Source organism: Zeugodacus cucurbitae, chromosome 3 (genome assembly GCF_028554725.1).
Source record: "Zeugodacus cucurbitae isolate PBARC_wt_2022May chromosome 3, idZeuCucr1.2, whole genome shotgun sequence".
Classification (NCBI taxonomy): domain Eukaryota; kingdom Metazoa; phylum Arthropoda; class Insecta; order Diptera; family Tephritidae; genus Zeugodacus; species Zeugodacus cucurbitae.
The window spans coordinates 46,461,065-46,482,485 of record NC_071668.1 but is presented as its reverse complement, the minus strand read 5'-3'; the positions used below and the strand labels follow the sequence as shown (position 1 = coordinate 46,482,485).

At 34.0% G+C, this 21,421-nt stretch overlaps 1 protein-coding gene across 5 annotated transcripts in view; it reads right to left on the bottom strand.

Moving 5' to 3' along the window:
- The window catches only part of LOC105217978 (uncharacterized), a 45,618-nt gene extending 24,240 nt beyond the window's left edge, over positions 1-21,378 (bottom strand). For 2 of the 5 annotated variants that reach the window (XM_029043869.2, XM_029043875.2), the window contains exons 1-10: positions 20,277-21,378; positions 17,907-18,320; positions 7,965-8,217; positions 7,341-7,711; positions 6,989-7,281; positions 3,032-3,187; positions 2,428-2,493; positions 890-1,025; positions 692-822; positions 38-367 (exon numbers count right to left, since the gene is read on the bottom strand). In XM_029043869.2, the coding sequence (XP_028899702.2) occupies positions 38-367; positions 692-822; positions 890-1,025; positions 2,428-2,493; positions 3,032-3,187; positions 6,989-7,281; positions 7,341-7,711; positions 7,965-8,217; positions 17,907-18,120 (1,950 nt within the window). In that variant the 5' untranslated portion in view covers positions 18,121-18,320; positions 20,277-21,378. Of the gene's footprint in view, positions 1-37; positions 368-691; positions 823-889; positions 1,026-2,427; positions 2,494-3,031; positions 3,188-6,988; positions 7,282-7,340; positions 7,712-7,964; positions 8,218-17,906; positions 20,094-20,276 lie in introns of those variants that run through there. The other 3 variants (XM_029043874.2, XM_011193276.3, XM_029043872.2) reach the window with 2 other exon arrangements.
- Between the last annotated feature and the right edge of the window lie 43 nt (positions 21,379-21,421).

Genomic DNA, 21,421 nt, shown 5'->3' with positions numbered 1-21,421 from the left:
TCTGTTTTTAAAATATTCATGTTACGCAATTATTTACCTTGTAAAGTGTACTTTCGATCTCTGCTTGACCGATATTCCGCTTATTAGATGAAGTTGTGGTTCTTACCAATGGACTACTGGCGACATGCTTTGTCGGCGTCTGTTGCGGTGTATCCACTTTGACTTTTTCCGTGGTAGTGGATGCTGTTGATGTGGTCGTTGAAACACCGGAATCCATTATGGTTCGATTGATGTCTTGCGTAGGGCTTAGTGCTCCCCACATGTTAAAGCTCAATTTAGCTAGTTTCCATTGTTCAATAAAGTAAGGTATTGCCGATTCACGTAGGTTACCAATTATTTGACGTGAAATTAACAAACCGGCCAATTGCTTGAAAAAATTAATGAGTGAGTAGCAAAATTAAATGTTTGTCGATACTGTTTAGGTGCCTTTCCCCTCGGATTATAGCGAAATTAAAATAATAATAACAACAGATCTTTAGGAATATAGCATTTTTCTCACATTTGTTGCTCGGCTGTCTTAAACACATTTCAAAAGCAAAATTTTTAATTCCTAGCCCTTTAGGGATCGAAATAAATATTTTCCAAATCAAAACAAAATTAATTAATTCAATTCTTACAAATATGTTCCAATCGAAATTAAAAAATTACCCGAATAATATTGTTATATTTCATAAAGTTCACTTTTACTTACCTCTTTCAATTTATCCTCATCTCGGAGATAGAAAGCGATATAGAACAAGGACAGAAATGAGTTGACGAATTGAAAAAGTGCCACTTTTGCAATAAGGTGATTTTCGTATTTGGACTGAAGGCGATAGTTTTCTGAAACAACAATATATATTTATTTATTATTATTATATTGTTCACCATACAGATAACGAGAACAAACCGTGATCATTTAGCCAGACAGCCAATTTATAATATGCCTCATCCATTAATGTTATGGCACCAGCCAATAAAACCTTTGGTATTACGCTCAAACAACAGAGAATGCTCTCTTCCGGTAATTTGGAGTCCCACCAATCCTAAAAAAATATATGTATGTATATATAGAAAAATATTTTTAAACTTCTTTTTTGCTGCATTAATTTTAATATCTGTCCGATCAATTGCGAAATTTGTTGATACAACTTGAGAGAAAAATTTACTATGCATATTTCATGAAATTATATAATGAACATATAAAGTTGAACTTCCATAATTCGAACTCTTGAATTGGCAATCAAGTCAATTGGCAAGAAGTCAAATTTCATAAATTACCTTTCATAAGTCCAGTCTCTCTAACTCGAAGTTTTTTTGTGGATCATGGTGACTCGAGTTAGGGAAGTTCAACTGTATGTATAACTCTTGCGATTGGAGATATAACAATGGGGCCTCTTAGAATTCTGACTATAGAGACTTTATGATTATTGCAATAATTAAAAAATATTTCGTTAAAGTCTAAATTTAATGTAACTTTTAATAACGGTGGTTTTATTAATTTAAATACTATGTCATGACTTAACGCAGTCAAAATTCTCCCGCTTCTAGCGTATGCCATGAAAGGCTTAAAATTAAATGTGTTTAGTTCATACCAAATTATACCTATTTATTTATAATGAATTTTGTTGATATTTAAGAGTTCTTTGAGAGTATTCCGAATAGAGTCAGTATCCTTGACGTCCTAGGGCTATAATTATTGGGGTTATTTATGAGAATCGGGATTATGGGGTTATGTTAATATTTATCGCTTCGTATTACAGAGTAGTTCTTAGTCTAAAATATATGATTTAGACTTGTAGGCATCTTAAAAATTAATTTATTAAAAGTGTAAATATGCTTCGAAGAAATTGTAAAAAGATTTTGTCAAAGGTTCCTACGAAGGTCCATTTAATTAGCTGTGACTATAGTTAGTTTGATCTTATAATATTAAAAAATATTATATTAAATATTTATTTAATAATGTGGAAATATTATTATAAAAATAAACAATTTTTGAAATAAAAACTGCAAACAATATAAAAGATATAACAGCTTGAAGTTATTATAAAGAGGAACACGATTATTGATTGTAATATGAAATAGTGATTAAGCTAATTCTACATGTATATATGCATATACAAATGATTGTAAACACAGTAATGTAATGTTTAAGGAAATTATAACAATGATCTGATACTAAGCCCGAAAAATTATTTTTTCTTCGAAGATTTAAATCACTTCGATAAATTTGAAATTTCCAACTCTTCCAGTGGTAAAAACTAAAGCCTGCACGAGTATATCTCATAGATTAATTACAAAAACATCTAGTGAGATCAGTTAGCTTAGTGATTCTTCCGCTTTCGTATAAACGTTCCTATGAAATTATGTGTGCCTTAGACTGAATGAATTTTGTGTAGATAACAAAATACAAAATACACAAATAAGGGCATAAAAACTTATAATAACCTTGTGCAAATTATACATGCATTGAGCAATTCCTCTATCAGGTATGTTATTATGATCCAGCCAATCCTGTAAAAAATAAATGTATTGCATGAAATGAGTTTGTGATTTTTTCTTATAACCGAAATAAAAAGTGTAATCAAAAGCTAACCACATGTTTGTAGGAAACTATCAAAATCTAAAATTATTATAAAGTAAAAAGAACCGTCTCATCTAAATTAAAAAGTATTATTAGTAACTGTATTAAGCTCAATTAAATAAATTTAAAAGATGAAATGAAATATAAAGAATTTTCAAATAAATGAAATAAAATATATCATAAAAGTTTGTGCTTTTTTAAAAAATATGCTACTGAGTTTAGTAGTTATTTGGAACGTGGTAGAAACATTTTTCTTATATCTATAATATAAATAGTTTTAGAATTGTCGATATTTGCATTCGCCAAGATTTGCAGACTCGAAAAAGTCCCAAAAACAATTCAAAATAGTATCCTAATGGTAATTAAATTTTGAGATTCACCTAAATTATATTTAGTTTATTTTAAGTTCTTCATTTATATTTATCTGCTTTTGTTTTTTATTTTTTGATAACCGCATATGGAACTCACCTGGAATCGTAGCATCAGGAACATAACCACAAAAACAAGGGCTAGGCACATTCCGATCACTGGAAAACTAACTAGGTAACGAAAAGCACGACGCTTCCACGCGGGCGCTTCCCTTGGTTCAAGTCGTCCAGTTACATTATTTTCTACTAAACTACCCTTAAATGAGAAAAATGTATTTAAATTAAATACTTATTTATATTGAACGGGTTTTCAACAATTATTTATATACGAGTTTAATGTCAAGTGCAAGAATAAACTTTTCACAATCCTCTCTCTATTCTTAGTCTGTTGTACTTTTCATAAAATTTATATAACATTGCATATATCAGTTAAAATTAAAAAATTCTCAAATTTTGCAATCATCATTTTGAGGGGTTAGGTGGGTTTCAAAATTTAAATTTTTATACTCTCGCAACAAATGTTGCTAAAGAGAGTATTATAGTTTTGTTCACATAACGGTTGTTTGAAACACCCAAAACTAAACGAGTTAGATATAGGGTTATATATACCAAAGTGATCAGGGTGAAGAGTGGAGTTGGCACTATGAAGGGGCATATTTGGATGTAATTTTTTTTAGGAAGTGGGCGTAGCCCCGCCCCCTACTAAGTTTTTTGTACATATCTCGCAAACCAAGAGAGCTATATAAACCAAACTTTCTGCAGTCGTTTTTTAGCCACTTCTTCATGCAGTCCAAAAATGAAAGAAATCGGATCATAACCACACCCACCTCCCATACAAAGGTGAGGTTGAAAATTACTAAAAGTGGGTTAACTCATTAACGAAAAACTCAGAAACACTAAATTTCAAATCATCGCCCACTTATGGGTCAAAAACCATATCTCAGGAACTACTCGACCGATTTCAATGAAACTTGGTTTGTAATCTTTCCTTACATCCCAATGATATGTTGTGAAAATAGGCCAAATCGCTTCACAACCACGCCTACTTCCTATATAACAGAACTTTGAAGACAATCTGAATCATTTACTTTACAATATATAAAGAAAGTACTAGTGAAGATATCGGTGCAGAACTTTGCACGAATATGTGGGTCAAATTGTGTATTATATAATATAAATAAAGTTAAATATATAAATTGCGAGAGTATAAAATGTTCGGTTACACCCGAACTTAGCCCTTCCTTACTTGTTTTAAATATTTTTTTTAATTTTTTGTCTTATTAACCCTCTCTTGTCCGATTTAAAATGGGCGAAGCTAACATGTTTTTTAGGACAGATATATATTAGTCTCAACTCAAATATGAAGTGATACAAATTCCAAAGTCCTATGTATCCTGATCCATTAGTTACAGGATGTTGCTTATAGGCACAAATTAAATTATTATACATAAATAAATTAAACACTTTTCTCATGATTTTTTTTTTAAATAACTCTCTTATCTTTGCTTATTTATATAAATAGTTCACTTTGTTTTAAATAAAACAATTATTTGTATGTTTTTGAACACTTTTTGTATAACCACTTTAGAACTTTTTTATCTATAATATAAAAATGAATCGCAAAATGTGTTGCTAAGCGCATAACTCGAGAACCGTTGAACCGATTTCGTAAATTCTTTGTTTAGAATGTTTTTAGAGGTACCGGGATGGTTCTTACGGAGAGAAAAATTAGAAAAATTGCCTGAAAAAGTCTTAAATTCACAATTTTCTAATCACCCATACAAACAATTTGTGTCGATAGTCTCGAAAAAAGTCGGGAAGGGCCAAACCGATCTGGCTAATTTTAGTTTTGAAATATTTATGGAAGGCCAGGGAAGGATAAGAAAGTAAGTATATATCGAAAAATTGTGAGGAAGATAACAAGAAGATGATTTAATTTGAATTGACAACAAAATTATAAAAAAAACAATACAAAAAATAATAATATTTTGAAAGTTGTCATTGTTGCTTTGTTAAAATATTTTTGTCATTATTCAATTGTATAAGGCTGTGTCGATAGGCCAAAACAATTTGTAACAAGTAGGGAAAGGCAATCGAACATTTTATACTCTCGCAATTTATTGATGTAGTTTTATTACACACAATTTGAAATATAGTCCAATAGAATAACGAAAATCAGCATACATAGTACATGAGGGTTGAGGTAATTCCTGAACCGATTTGACTCATTTTCAACGCCCAGTTATATTGGGAATAGGGGCAACTTGGCACCTGTTAGTAGGCAGACAAACGGCAATTCGGTCTAGAAATTACTCCTAAATTGCAAATCAACGAAACACCAGTCTGCAAAATCGCCAAAAAAGGAGCTATAAAGAAGATTTTCAAGATATTCAAGTCGCTGGAGGTACTGTACAGGACTTTAAAAGATTTACGCGACAACGAAAATATTTTTGGTGAAACCATGATTCTGTTGGGAGGTGCTTTTCGCCAGACTATTCCTGGATCAACTGTTGCTGACGAATTAATCACATTCCTAAAATCATCTAAATTGTGGCGACACATAAAGAATCGCCAATTAACAAATAACATACAAGTGTTTTTCCAACAATATCATACTTCGATTGTAGAAATAGTTGAAAATGGTAGCGACGCAGTTGACACCTCGATGGATTAATAACATTTTTAACGGGTTTCTGTCACTTCATGGACTCGAAAGAGGAGCTTATTCATCGTGTTTTTCCTGACATGCAACCATAATATAATAAACATAAATGGCTGATTGAATGGCCTATATTGGTGGTAAAAAACAAGGATTAAATTGCTGGACTATCACCACTCACTTTGCAATTAAAAGTTGTGTGAGTTAACATCATGCTGCGTAACATAAATTAGCCTCGAGTAATCAATATCGTCGCCGAAGCCAAGATTGGTCCAACTTAATTTAATGTATACCTTAGCCACAAAAACGTGTGGCCGGGTCTGCTAGTACATAAATAATGTAACAATTCCGCACTGCAGAGAACGCCTACTGAATGAATACGCTCATAACAAAAAATGTAACTGTAAGCTTGCACAACGCATAAGTCTACATAATTAAAAAAAAAAACGCTGGTAAAAAAAAAATTAATAACGACAGTTAGAAGCCAGTAAGTACAATGTTGCCTATAGGCAGATTAAAGCCCACCGTATTTTTGAAAAACCTATAATTAGGGATATAGGAGCTAGGAGATGTTATTATCCGATTTTAATAATTTTTGGAACAGAAACACACTATTAGAAGAAAACAATTACCTCTGAATTACATTAAACATACATGGTTATTATCCGATTTCTTTCATTTTTGGGCTGTATTGGAAATGGCTAAAAGAAACGACTGCAGAAAGTTTGGTTTATATAGCTTTATTGGTTTGCGAGTTATATACAAAAAAAACCTATTCGAAGTCAGGGTCACGCCCACTTTTCCAAAAAAATTACATCCGAATGTGCCTCTCCCTAATACGATCCTATGTTCTAAATTTTATTTTCATAACTTTATTTATGGCTTACTTATGACCCTTTATAGGTTTTTGGTTTTCGCCATTTTGTGGGAGTGGCAATGGTCCGATTTTGCCCATTTTCGAAAGCAACCTCCTCAGGGTGCCAAGGAATACGTGTTCCAAGTTTCGTTAAGATATCTCAATTTATCCGTTGCACGAACAGACGGACGGATAGACAGACATCCGGATTTCAATTCATCTCGTCATCCTGATCATTTTGATATACATAACCCTATATCTAAATCGGTTAGTTTTATGACTTACAAACAACCGTTATGTGAACAACACTATAATACTCTCTCTTGTTTCGAGAGTATAAAAAAAGTAAAATTTCCCTTCTTTTCTACCTCTGAAACCTACCTAACCCCTTTAATTGGTTCGCGTTACAACAGTGATTCTTTCGGGTAGTGAGAGTAAGTAGAGAATCAGCACCCTTTTACTCTAGCCATTTCATTCGCGATGTATAAACGATTATCATACAAACATATGTACATGCAATAGTTATCTAACTAACGGTATACCTTATAGAGTGGTCTAGGTGGTTCGAGTAGTTCCGGGGGTGTCGATAGGGTACCCCAACGAAAGGCCAGTTCCACAGAATATCGCTTCCACGCCTCTAGATATAATGACGCCCACGCTACATTAAAGAGTGAGAATAAAACGTGTCCCATATCTTGTGCTGTTTGTCCTTTTCCCCAGAGTGCTGCATACAATATTGTGCCAAAGACAGCTGGCACGCCTAAGGCGCAGGTGTAATGGCCCAGCCAAGCAAAGTAAAGCGCCACCTTCACACCAAAATATTCAGCTATATCATCTGTAAATTAATAAATAACTACTTATTTGGATGAAAGCGAACGATATAATATGAATTACCAAGCGGTTGCGGCGCAAATATCTGTTTCACCCAACTGCTTTGTAGCAGCGTCAGCGAGCGGGTTTCATGCAGCGGAAAAACCTGCACAATCAGTCCAGTCTCTTGCCAGGCTGCAACTATGCTTTGCCCTTCGGCTACAGTTGCACGCCCCTGTAGGGCCTCAATATCCGCTTGACTGGCACGGAGGCCTTGCAATACCTGCAGCACCAGCCATTGACGCTCTTGTGAAGTGAAAAGTGCACTGCTCCCATCTTCAGTTTTCAGTTGCTGAAAACAATGACTTTCGCGTGTTGTGAATTCACGTAAGGCACCACCTAGGTCAGGACGTAAGCGTTTCGGTAATCGTGCTTCTTCGGCCGCTTTAAATAAACTGAAATTGAAGGAAAAACTAAATTTAATCGCAAACATTAAGTCTCCTAAAACATCCTACTAGTAGACTTTTGTCCCAGTTTCAACCCCTTTTTCACAGATATGAATAGGTGTAAAGCCTTTTCTGGAGACTAAACCCCAAACACCCCCAAGTTCATACACCAAATTTGAACGCCAGACGGATCCTTGAATGTATCAAATACTACGTTTGATGTCATAATTTGAGATTTCAAAAAGTCTAAATAACAACTTACACATTCGTTGGTGCACTAATATAGAAAGCATTCCGCCGTGTACTCTCATGAGCCTTCACTTGTACGACCAATCCAAGCCCCGATGGTGGCTGAGAACGCAATCTGGAGAGAAGCCAACGTAGCGCCTCGTCAGGCGCATCTTCTGGAAACTCGATGACAACATCACATTGTGTCGGTATTTTATTCAACCAAAGACGACGCGGCGTCATTAAATGTCCAGCATATGGTACTTTTCGACGTAATTGACGGGACGCTAGAAAAAAGAAATATAAAAAAGTCAAGATAATTTCGATAAATGCAAAAGATTTTCGAAGCCCATTTTTTCCACTGTTATTATTTATTTGTGACGAGCACGAGCATACCCAAATATCCGTAAACGTGGAACAAACGGTTCCTTAGTTAGATAACTACATATTAGTGATGAGCGATATTGCTATTTTTGAATCACTGTGATTTCAGTGATTGCTATTTTTAAATCACTGTGATTTTATATTGCTATTGTGATCACAACAAAAAAAAAACGAATTTATGAGAATTTATACTCCACATTTTTTTTTTTAATTTTTTACATTTACATTTTTATTAATTTTAACAATATCCAAAATTTACCTGCTTTTGTAATCACTATTAACTAATTAATAAATTTTGGGTACATTTGACTGCTTTTGTAATCACCGTATCCAAAATTATCAAAATCATCAACTAAAATTTCTACTGTGATCACTGAACAGTGATTGCTCCTTTCGAACTGATATCAAAGAATGTATAATAATAAGAAGGAGCAAATGTTAACTCGCAGCTTTTTGTGTGCTAAAATATAAGGGAACATCGAAAACTCGCCACTTCGAAAGAAAAATAATACACCACAGCACAGCATGTGAGAACTGTGATCATTAGACACAATGGGGAAATGGGTGTTCTCACGTCAATTCACGTCGTGTTTGCTTATATAGATTTACATTTGCAATTTATTTTATATTTCAAGTTATTTTATAGAAATTTTTAAATTAATATAATTAATAATTATAAATACATTTTGACTATTAATTAATTGATAAAAAAATATTTTTATGATGAGCGTCGAACCTAGGGAATTTGATGGACATGCAAAGTAGGAAAATACGTGCGTGTGGATGTATGTATGATAGTTCACTGAATAGATTGTGCGAGAATTCGCCGATTGATGGTAGGCAATTATGTGTTATTATATTTATATATATATTATTCATAAATATTTTTATTTAATTTAATTTTCTATCTATTTTTCATTTCATTTTTATTTTATATTATTTTTAGTTTTTTGAGTTACTTTTTATTCATATCTAATTAAAAATTCTGTCTTATTCTTTAATTATTTAAATAAACTATATAATAATCTACAATATCATTATGGTCTCGTGCAATCATTGATTTGCCGTCGGCAAATTTCATAACAATGTGTATGTTCAAATATTTTTACTACGCGAGCAGAAATATACATATGTATATGTACATATGTACGCACTTATAAATGTGTAAAAAAGTCAAAAAATATATTAATATTTCATGTAGGATTTGAACTCGAACAAAATATTTGGAGTTGCAAAATGTTGAGTTACTAAGCACACAGCACCAAAGTCAACTTTGAAACCAACGCATTTATTGTGATATAGTTACAACACAAGCAAAATATACTCCTCAACGCAATTTTTCCACCACTTATGAGGGAACACGACAAACTACACCTCATTAATAGAGAATATGAAAAATATCCAATTAGAAATCACAGAATTGTGTGCGAATTTGTGGTTGATGAGGAGGCAAATTCGTAAATCTTGTGCGATTAATAATTATTTCTTTACAATACACCTTATTCTAATTACCCCTTATGCGCATATCAAAGAACATCTGCGTGGGCAATTTCTATAGAGTAGTCCCTTATAGTGTGGTGTAGTTTCTCTGATGCATACATTTTCTGTTCTCATGTTCCTTTATATCGTGGTGCACGCAATTGATCAGTTCCCTTATAAAGTGGTAAACATTGGCTTGCTTCCCCTTTTGAATGGTGTGTTCCTTTATAGTGTTCGAAATTTTTTCGATGTTCCCTAATGTCAAATAACATTTTAGCACAGGTAACATTTGCTCCTTCTTATTATTATACATTCTTTGACTGAACTTCTCTATAGCTACTGTGATCGAACTCAAATTACTGAACTGCGATTGTAAATCACTGATATTTACAAAAATTGATTACAGTTGCTATATGTGATTTTTCAATCACAGTGAAAAAATCACCGGTAGTGAAATATCGCTCATCACTACTACATATGACATTTACGGAAATTAGCAAACCACTGACTATTGTCACACAACTCCACTTTTTAGTATTAGCAGTATTTTTGATAAAAAAATGTAGAACACTTACATATATCAAAACAATCATTGCGAGGAGGACTGCTTTAATAAACCTTGGAGATAAAACATTCATTAAACTTCTGCTCGCTTCAGCCACCATAATTGATACACTTTCCACACCCCATTCATCCGGCATTGAGAGCAATTATATGTCCTGCGGCATGACAGCCTACCACTACGACAGTATGGGCATGAAGGACGACGACAGAATGGTTTCTTCAGTTATTTATGCTAGACATACTCGTTTGCATCGATATGCAACTGCACTAGGGTTGTTCATTTATTGCTTTATTTAAAATGGTTTCTTTTTTAAACTCTTGTTTCTTAGTTTAATTTGGATTTTGTTTATTTATTAAAGGAAAGTCGTTAGAAGTAAAAGGCCGTCACTACCACTGAATGAATTCTATGTTCAAATTCAAGTCGTTCCTGCCAAATGAATATTTCTGACATGACATTCATCTTCAAAATCCATCAGCCATTATAAAGAAACTAAGTACTATACACTAATATTATTATTATAGGAAGCATTTTGTATCACACTAATGTGCATATGAATAAGAAATTAAACAACAATTATGGCGAAATAGTCACAAGAGACATGGAGCGTTTTGCGATAGGTGTGAACAAAAGATGGAAGCATACACAAGATGGGCTTATGTACACAGCGGGACACTTCAAAGCAGCTATGAGTTGCAAGAAATCTTTTGTGCGCCTCATCTGTTGATTATTGTGTACGTATATACGAGTATGTCATCTACATATCTTATATACAAATATGGTTATAGCCGTATGTTTGTATGAACTTTGCGAAAGTGCACCAAATTAAAATCCCTTTTTCTTTTTAATTAACAAAAATACGAATATTTATTAATTAATATTTATTTCCTTTATATTATTATACATATATCTGCTGTCTTCTCCATTGCAAAACTGGACAATTATAAAAATATGCTGGGGTGCTAAAAACTTGAAATTAAATTCGACGAAAAGAAGTACGTGTTTGTATAAGTATTAATAGTAAGGTCAATCGTGGTAACTTTTAATTTGATGATCCTTATTAGAGATGCAAAGAAATATGCAGCAACTCTCTTATATGAACTATTACCAACCTTTGGGTTACGTCTAAAAGAGAGATAGTTTAATTGGATCCACAAGATAGCGTAGAATCATGATTGCTATGTAGACATTTGGGTAATTGAGAAGTAAAGTCGTCAATATAGAAATATTCGAGGAAATGGGATTCTTGAGAAACATACAAGTCAACGAAATAAAAATAAACAGCTACGTTGGCTATTGAATGGAGATACCTGGTATTATCAAAATGGAACAGAACTTTGAATTGGCACCAACTAATTAAGAACACCTAGGGCACTATTTTGGATTCAGGTTTCCATCGACTAATCTGAATCTACTCTAATATATGAAAAACTTTGTTTCTGACGAAATACTTTGTTGTCGGTAGTTTCCAAAGAGTTTTTAGAGTCTTTATAGCCAAATAACACTGTAATGGCGTACTAAGTTTTGTAAATTTTCTAAAGTTTGGAAGTTAGAAAAGCTTCTTAATATCAATTATGGAAGGTATCTTCAATTTGCTTGTATGCATATTTATTTGGTTTATTAGCCGTTTCCAATCAAAAATAAACAATAAGTAATTGATAATTATAATACGATAAACGTTTATTTTAATATCAATGTCCCATTATGGAAACTGATATAGTATCCTCTATTCCAAAAAAAAACTTTAGGACCAAATATTTGGGTAACGATCATTTACTAACGATTGAATAAACATCAATCCCTGTGCAATAATTTGCAATATTTGTGTAAAAAAAATCTGACTTTGTAGCTTCGTTAAAGGCTGAGTTGAATATCTTCGCGTGCATAGACAATATTTTCACTTTCTTTATCAAATTTCGCCTTTGCCTATAAATTACTTTCATTTGGCTGTGCTCAACAACACCATTTTAATGTGGTTTTTGTTTTCCAAAATCGATAACGCTGACGTACTTTTGCAAATTTTGGTGAAAATAAATAAAAATCCGTATTTAAAATTTGCCACCTCATTGCCCACCACTCTTTATACATATATGTATGTATATGTTTTTATGTATGTATACAACTAGTATTTGCACACTTAGCTATATATGTACATCTAAATACGAGTATGTGCATTCGCGCTTACACAAATAACCTATTTAAGTATGTATACAACTGCCGCTAACGGTAGACATGGAGAAATGCGCCTTAGAACAATTCGTAACTATCAGTAAAAAGAAATTCCATTTAAGGGTAGACAGTTGTATGAACGAATGAGGAGATTTTAAGTTTCAGCTACTGTCAATCTATTTTCCCGCTGCGCATACACAGACTTTCTAACGTTTTCCAATTTATTGAAAAACTAACAGACCGCTCCGGCTCGCACGGGTTTAAACAGACATTTCAAAAATTATAAGTTTTTACATACTTATACACACTCTCCCATACATATGTACATATGTACTTTCCCGTTTCTTGGTGGGTTCATAAAAGAGTAAAATGAGGAAAATTCGAATACGAAATTATATATTATTTGTAAGGAGCTAAAACTTGATTACGACCTCTAGTCTTTGGTGTCCGTTGACTTTTTCTCTGATTACGAAGGCGTTGGGAACGCTCAGATTCGACGCCCTGGTGCGAGCTTGTATATTTCTAATATTTTGTTCTTCAAGCCGCTGTACACGCTCCGTAGTCGACTCTCAAGCGAGTATTTGGGAGGTTTTGAAATTTTGTGCAGCAAGCAACTGCGAGCGCTCGTTACTCGACTCTCTGACACGCGATTGCGATGCGAAGAGAACGACTTGCAAGACAATTTTCAGTTTCAGATTAAGATTCTCCATCACGGAGTCTTTTTAATACAAAAAAAATAAAAAAATATAACCTATGTTACTTGGGGTGAATGTAGCTTTCCAAATGAAATCGGCGCAGTAGTTTTCGAGTTTATTCATTACAAACATACAATCAATTAACAATACATACAAACAAATACAATTAACTAAAATGGTGAGCAGCTGCAAAGTCCTAAGGATATGCAATATGCATTGTGCGAAATTTCCGAAATCACTGATGGCATTCATAAAACTTCTTTCAAAAAAAATACTGCACAAATATACAGTTAAACCTCTTCTTCTAATATTTTCAGAATCTGCCATCATTATCATCAATAGTTTCTAAATTTTCTTCGATTACTCGAAGTCAAAGTTGTCAGTGCACGTATTATTATCTATTGTGATAAAGTCATCCGAACTAGGCTCTTCGAGGGCTTTTGTTAACTTTGAAGCCAACGTTGTTAATGGCAAATCATCTTCCCCAGTTTATCATTAAGCCACTTGTCATGCATGACTGCTTCTTTTACTGCCAATTTACTGGAATTTTTCTAACCTTGGTAGACGTAAACATCATGGTCGTGCAGCTTTCCCAATAATAAGCATTTTTTCGAAAATTTGCCTCCACGACAAACCTCGTTTTTTAAAGTCAACGTTTTGTTTAGCAATGCTCGTCAGCATTATAAAAATCTCTAGGACTATACACAATGATTGAACACAATTCACTAAGCTAACCAAGCTTGTCATGTGTTTAAGTTTTTCCTAACGCCCTAATACATTTGGTTTTATTCGGGGAATCCCCTATTATCATTTCATAAATACGTACATATTTACGCTATCACTCCGATGTTTTTTAAACTTCAGTAAGTATTTTCATCTGTAGTACCAGATCCCAGCTCAAGAAAATTCATCAAGCAACGTGGCTCGAAACACGCGCAATCAAATCGATCACGTTGTGATAGACGGAAGACATGTCTCCTGTGTTTTAGACGTGCGTACGTGCGTTATCTAGTAGCAGCAAAGATACGCACTCGCCTCTGTGCAGCAAAGAACGCCCGTCAACAAACACAAGGAAGGTTCCACGTCGAAAAGCTGCAATCACAACCGACAGTCAAACGATTTTCTACTCGACTTGCACTCATCAGCATCTCGATATAAGGGAGCTGTGGAACGGCATCTCCAACTCATTTTATACCGCGGCAGCCGAAACAATTGGTCTTCGGCAGCGACAAAAAACCAGTTGGTACGATGAGAATTGTCGTTCCGCAGAGGAGAGAAAACAGACTGCCTACCTCGCAACGTTGCGATCGACCACAACACGTTCGGGGTGGGATAGATATCGAGAACTGAAGAGGGAAGCGAGACGCAAATGCAGACGTAAAAAGAAAGAGGCCGAAATGCGTGAGTATGAAAAGCTTGAAAAGCTGGCCAACATGGGTAACACTCAAAAATTTTATGAAAAGATGAGGCGATTTACAGAAGGTTTCAAGACCGGAGCATTATCATGTAGGGACCGAGGAGGTAATCTGCTAACGGATGTCCAGAGCATACTGGGATTATGGAGGGAACCCTTCCAACCTGCTGAATGGAAGTGAAAATACAACACCAGGAGATGGCGAACCCGATTCAGATGTTCCATTATATGCTATCATCGGGGGTGCCAAAAAAAGTTCCCTTACTGCTGACATCATTCCGGACGAATGAGTTGCTGAAACAAAAAAATTCAAAAAGGATAGTAAAGTTAAATATCCATTCAAATACTATTCAAGATACGATATTACCGCTTTCACAGGATATATTTGAAAGTATAAACTATCGAATAAGCAAAAAAAAAAAAAGATTTTTTCAAAATGCCACACTGGTATAGCCCCTTAAGCACAAAAATTCTTACGAAAAGTTTCATTCGAAACGGATATACAACTACTTTTTACTTCTGTTATTTAGTTCTTTTTACTGATTTTGAAAAAGTAGAACAAATGAGTTGTTTCTTTCTCCAATAGTTTTAGATGGTACAGACAGTGAGTGGCACAAAACAACATTTTGCTAGATGCTAAAACTCCCAACGGACACCTCCATTGAGCGGACCCTTTATGCAGTTTTAATTACAATTTTTAGAAAAAATGAGCCTCTCTGGGAGGACGCTGATATTTATTTAGTATAAAATTGCACAAAGAACCATTGAGCGGTCGCGAATCTCTTTTCAAGGAGAAAGAGGACATAGTGATTATAGCCGAATTCTAAAAATTGTAATTAAAACTGCATAAAGTGTCCGCTCAATGGAGGTGTCTGTTGGGAGTTTTAGTATTTTTTTAAGTGGGCGAATTTACGAAAATCACCTAATTTTTCATAGGTTACACTGTATAGCCCCTTAATGTTTCAATTTGTTTAAAAAAGAACATTTTCAGTATCTTATTTAATTTAGTACAACTATAAAAAGTCGACAATTATTATCTAAAAAATGTTTATAGTCCTCATAAAATAAATAAATAATTGTTGATATTTAATTCTACAGTTACCATAATTCATTATAGTGTAGTCTTTCGTGGAAGGAGATCAAACTGCAGTCATGAAATATCCGACTACGTATGTACATATGTAAATTAAGAACGCTCTAAGGTAATCCGAGTCAACTAGATACATATATTAAACTGCAATGTCGAGTCATAAAAATATGAAAATTAAGAAGGTATTGTACAGAAATATTATGAAAACTTGCTGCGAGCGTATAAGTAAAAGTGACCTAAATTCGCGGTTAACACGCAAACTAATTGATTGGACTTACATAAACACCTATGTCAAAATTATCGTATGTAGTACAACACTAATTGCAACGGAAACTTTTTTCTTTTTTAATATTAATAACATAAAATTTGTGGTGGATATTTACTCATTATAGTATGTTCAAACAGATCTAAATGTATGTGCTTTTTTTAGAAAATTATAGTGCTATGCAGTTGAGCACGTAATTTCTGCTCATAACCTTTTGTCAATTCTTCTTCTCTATTGGTATAGACACCGCTTACTCGTTTATAGCCGAGTTTACAACAGCGCGCCACTCGTTCTTCATTCTCGCAGTTTGGCGCCATTTGGAAATCCCAAGTGAAACCAGGTCCTTCTCCACCTGGTCTTTCCAATGGTTGAGGTCTTCCTCTTCCTCGGCTTCCACCTGCGTGTTTCAAAGCTGGAGGCTTTCGTCCATTCGAACAACATGACCAGCCAACGTAGCCGCTGTCTTTTTATTCGCTTTACTATATCTACATATGTCGTCGTATATCTCATACGGCTTATCGTTCCATCGTCTGCGGAATTCGCAGTTGCCAATGTTTAAGGGACCGTAAATCTTCCGTAAAACCTTTCTAAAACCTTCCTCACTTTTACAATTGTCTACTCAGTTCAAAGTAGCACCTATTGACAAGAGCGATTCTGCGTTTGATTTCAAGGCAGACATTGTTATCGGGGTCGGGATTTTTTTTAATATATATAATCATATATTTGATTTAAACTAGTTAGCATATCAAAGATATATGTTGAAACCGTTGACACCTCATCTCATGTCCAAAACAAAAAAGATATTGTGCGGGACATCCTAACTCATTTTTGGTTCATCCAAATTTTCGGTATATATTGGCTCGAAGAAAACAGTTGTTATAAAGATCGCTTCATAAATTTTTGAGATATTGTGTCCACCGACTTGAAAAAATTAGAGAAATAAAATTTGAGAGAAACGCGTTTAAAGTTTTACATTCATACTGATGTAGACTGATGGGCGGAACTTCCAAAGGGTATGTCTTTTAGAATTTTACTCGGATTGATATATCTTAAACATATTTAATACGATCAAAATTTATTTTCAAATTTTGAAACCCACCTAAACCCTTTAATACGGGTCCAAGATAGACGAAATTATCTACAACTTCAAAGCTATGACTGTCAACAGTGACGTGGGAGAAAAGTCACGAATGCGCTGACTGCTTGTTTGATGACAGCAGATATTTCTTGGAGAAATCAGAACTAACGAGCGGTTGTTAAGGCCAATGATTTCGATATCATCGGCGTACGTCAGCAACTGTACACTCTTATAGAAGATTGTACCTTCTCTATTTAGCTCTGCAGCTCGTATTATTTTTTCCAGCATCAGATTAACGAAGTCACTCGATACTGAGTCACCCTGTCTAAAACCTCGTTTGGTATCGAATGGCTCGGGGAGGTCCTTCCCATTATGTTATAATTATAATTCGTTTTAACTGTGATTTTTGTTGTTTTCTCTCAAACCGCAAACCCAAAGTCATATCCCTCAGGAAGATGGGATTTGTTTTGGCACTAAGCACTGTAAAATGTTCTATATCAAATACAAGAACAATGAAATCAAGAGAACGACTCGCATGAGTGAAAAAATATACTTTGCGATTCAAAGAATATATTCAAAATTTTAAAGAGCACATACATATGTACATATGAACCGTTGTGCATAGGTTAATGGCGTTTTTATTTCTAGCATAAATATTTACCATAAAATTTGGGTTTGTCAGTTATAAGGATTTAAAATGACACATTTAGCAAACGGGAAAGTAAAATATTTTCCAATAATTTTCTTCTTGTAATTGAAATATATTAATTGTTTTTTGTTTCATTATTACCGCTAAACGTAAATAGAGAGTAAATTAAAAATAAATAAGCATCAACTTACCATTTTCAATCGTTTCCTTGGCACACGCAATGATTTTACCCTTGCGTCTACGCAGATTTGATTCGAAGTTAGTGTCATCGGTAAAGTCATCTCCGGCATCCAAGCCGGCATCCTCCGCTGTCGATTCGTGTACATCTTCGGACGATTGTCGTTCGGAGGACATGTCACCACCGCCGCCACCGCTTTGTAATAGATTTTCAAAACTTTTGTCCATAATAGCGTAATTCGTGCACAACAAAAACAAATTATTGAAAATAATCACAATCAATTGGTTTGGGTTTCGGTAGTTGACTTTGGTGTAGGTTTGTGTTGTCGCTTCACTTCTATGCTTCGCTATACATATTTATGTAAAATGTATTTTGGCGCTCGAAATAAGTATATGTATATATGTGTGTCGTTGTCAGCAGCTGAATTCTAATTATATAACACACAATATAAAAATAACGGTGAACAAGTTATACAGTTTTGTTGTTTGTTGTTATTTGATTTGCTCGCGAAATACAGAGTTATGGGAACACAATACTGTGTGGGATTTATTTACATAGATTCGTGCACTTATGGATTATGAGTTTACAATAGTGAAGAAAATATCATATAGCAGCCGTAACTGAGACTGTACACGAAGACCGTCATGAGTCGAATCTATCTATATTTCTTCAAAAATGATGCCGGTGTGAACGTAACCATTAATGGCGAGCGTCATCGCGCCATGATAACCGACTATTTCCTCTAGGGATATGTAAAGTCTAAAGTCTATGAGGACAATCTCATGGATGGACCATCTGAGACGTAGCCGCGGCCAATATTTGAAATAGATTTATAAATAAATGCCAAAGAATATTCTTTCGAATGATAATAAACTTTTCTCATTAAAATTGAATTTTCTGTGCTTTTTTATTTAAAAAAAAGTAGGAAACCTCGAAATAGATCACCCTTTGTGACAGTAGTTTCAATTGAAAATGGCTAGTGATCTCAGATAACTAACATTGAGTTTATATTTCAGACCCGAGGTAATTTACTTATGATCCGAAAAATTAGTAAATTGATCAGAATTGGCCGTTATTATTTTGAAAAGAAACGCTGTGCAATTTGTTTATGAATATAGAAATTGTGAGTATAAATGTGGAATGTCGTTTGGGGTGTTTACGAAATTTATGAAACTTTTAATTCAAGTTGCCCTTCTCTTCAAAAATTTATATTTAATTTTTTTTACGATTCTCGGATGCTTTCGTCAGATGATTGGTAATGTTTAACAGATAAAAATAAACGCAAAACTTGTGATAACAGATATAAAATAATTATATTATCTAAATAATGTCCTAACCGGGTCCTTTGCCGATAAAACAGCTTCAAACCGTTATAATTCCTAGACGTTTGTCAGTGAACAAATTGATACAGCTACCCCCGCTTAAATGTGACATTCATTCTAAAAGAAAAAATATAATGTTAGATCGAAGTATTTGAGAAAAAGCTTGCCAAGTATCTCACGGCACTTAAGCGGGGTTCATTTAAGTGCCTTTCCCGCTTAAGTGTCTCAAAAGTCTTGCATGTTAAGAAGGGGCACTTAAGCGGGGCTTACTGTATACATAAATGACACATTGTTAAAAAAAGGCATCTCAATCAAAACTTACTTAAGGACTTGTTAATGGCAAATAGAAACATGAGGGTAAGGTGATAGATACGAAATACAACCCCCCAAAATAAATATAATGGCCATCAAACGATCTGTCACAACTGCTAAATATTCAATAACCAAATAACTTTTACTAAACCGTCTGTGGATTTGTTTGGCTTTAATACATCACAAACTCGAACTTAAATTTGGACCATCCTACAGTATTTAGGAGAATACGGAACAATGTCAAGTGATGCCGTGCAGCCAAAGCTAGAGAACAAGGCACATGTATTCAAAAGTTATAAGCGCACACACATACGCATTTATGAATGCGTAGTATTTTAAGTCTAAGAGACACACTAAGACTATCCTCACTCAACTGAATGCTTTAATTAATGCACCAACACCGACCCCTAATAGTGGCACAGTTCACTTAGCAGGACATAAAGCTCAACTAGCTATCATATCTATATATACATACATACATACAACCGTATGTATATATGTACGTATATAAGCTTTCTTTGTGGTTGTACAATTTTACTCGAAGGAAACTAGTCACATAACTGGCATTCATTCGCTTACCACAAGAAAGGTCCATCATTCCGTGTACATAAATAAATTTCCAAGAATATTTACTGAGAGTTTTGACTGCCTAAATATAACTAAAAAACTCTTTTCTTTTATGAAATTTAAATTAGATTTTAAAAAGTGAGGAAAAAATAAAAAGTTTTGTTCGTATTACGCCTCCTTACCTCACACAAAAAATAGAACTTATTTCATAACACTTCTGCTGCAAACACCGACATAAGCAGCACAGTAAAAAAATATACGAATATTGTGTTGTTTACATTTTTCGAAACCGTAAAATGAGTGGAAAGCAATTCTTACTATTACTTGTACATCGCCTTTACCGTTATTGTAATTAATGTTTATAATTTAGCACTTTATAACTATTTACATATTTTTTGTTATAGTGTAAGGTTCCCGGTAGCAAGTCACCACCGTCTAGCAAATACCGTCAAAGACTGGTTGGAAGTCACCAACTTAGCACGACACTCGCTGTCGGGTGGTGAAATTCTTAGTTGGATTGTTCAAAGGAATATCGATTTTTTCATTTGACACAAACGTCAGAAATTCATACAAATATACCCTCAAGTCGAAAGGTGGTTGGCTCTTAAATCCTTATTGGCAAATGTAAACAATCCAATGTTATTCGTATTTGCCGGTCATTCATCCAATTGTGTGGTGAATTAGGCGCTTGTTTTCATTTTTTGTTTTACAATGTTTATTCTCATGTTGCAAAATGTAGTCACGAGCTATGATGGCATCAAACGTTGAGGTTCACCAGTTTAACTAATTTGTTCATTTGTGATTTTTGTGTGCAAATATAAATTCTCCAATCAAGTGCATTGTGTTTATGAATATATGCATTTATTCTAATAATCAATGATTCACTTTTTTTTTAATATAGCCCATACTAGGTCTAATTTAGTAGTCGTACGAGAGGATACGGAAATTCATTTTTTACTAAAGAAAGTGTTTGGTGACATACATATGCCGTGTGAATGGAAGCGTTGCCCTTTTGTTAGGTAACGTCATCGTCACAATATATTATCGGTAATTGCAAATTGTAATTGGAAAGTTCGCAAAGACTTTTTAAACAATAAAGTTCCTCTACTAGAACAGGATATTTTATATAAAATTCTTACCGAATTCTCTAAAGAAAACATTTTCGAAAGCCACAAATATCAGGACCGACTGTAAATTTAGGTTTAACTCTACTTCCTTTACATTTACTGAACGTTTGAATAAAGGAGAGTGCTTTAAAATAATGTTTGTCCAAGAATATCAAATCAGTTGTGCCGTCATTGAATGTAAATAGGAAAAATTAAATTTT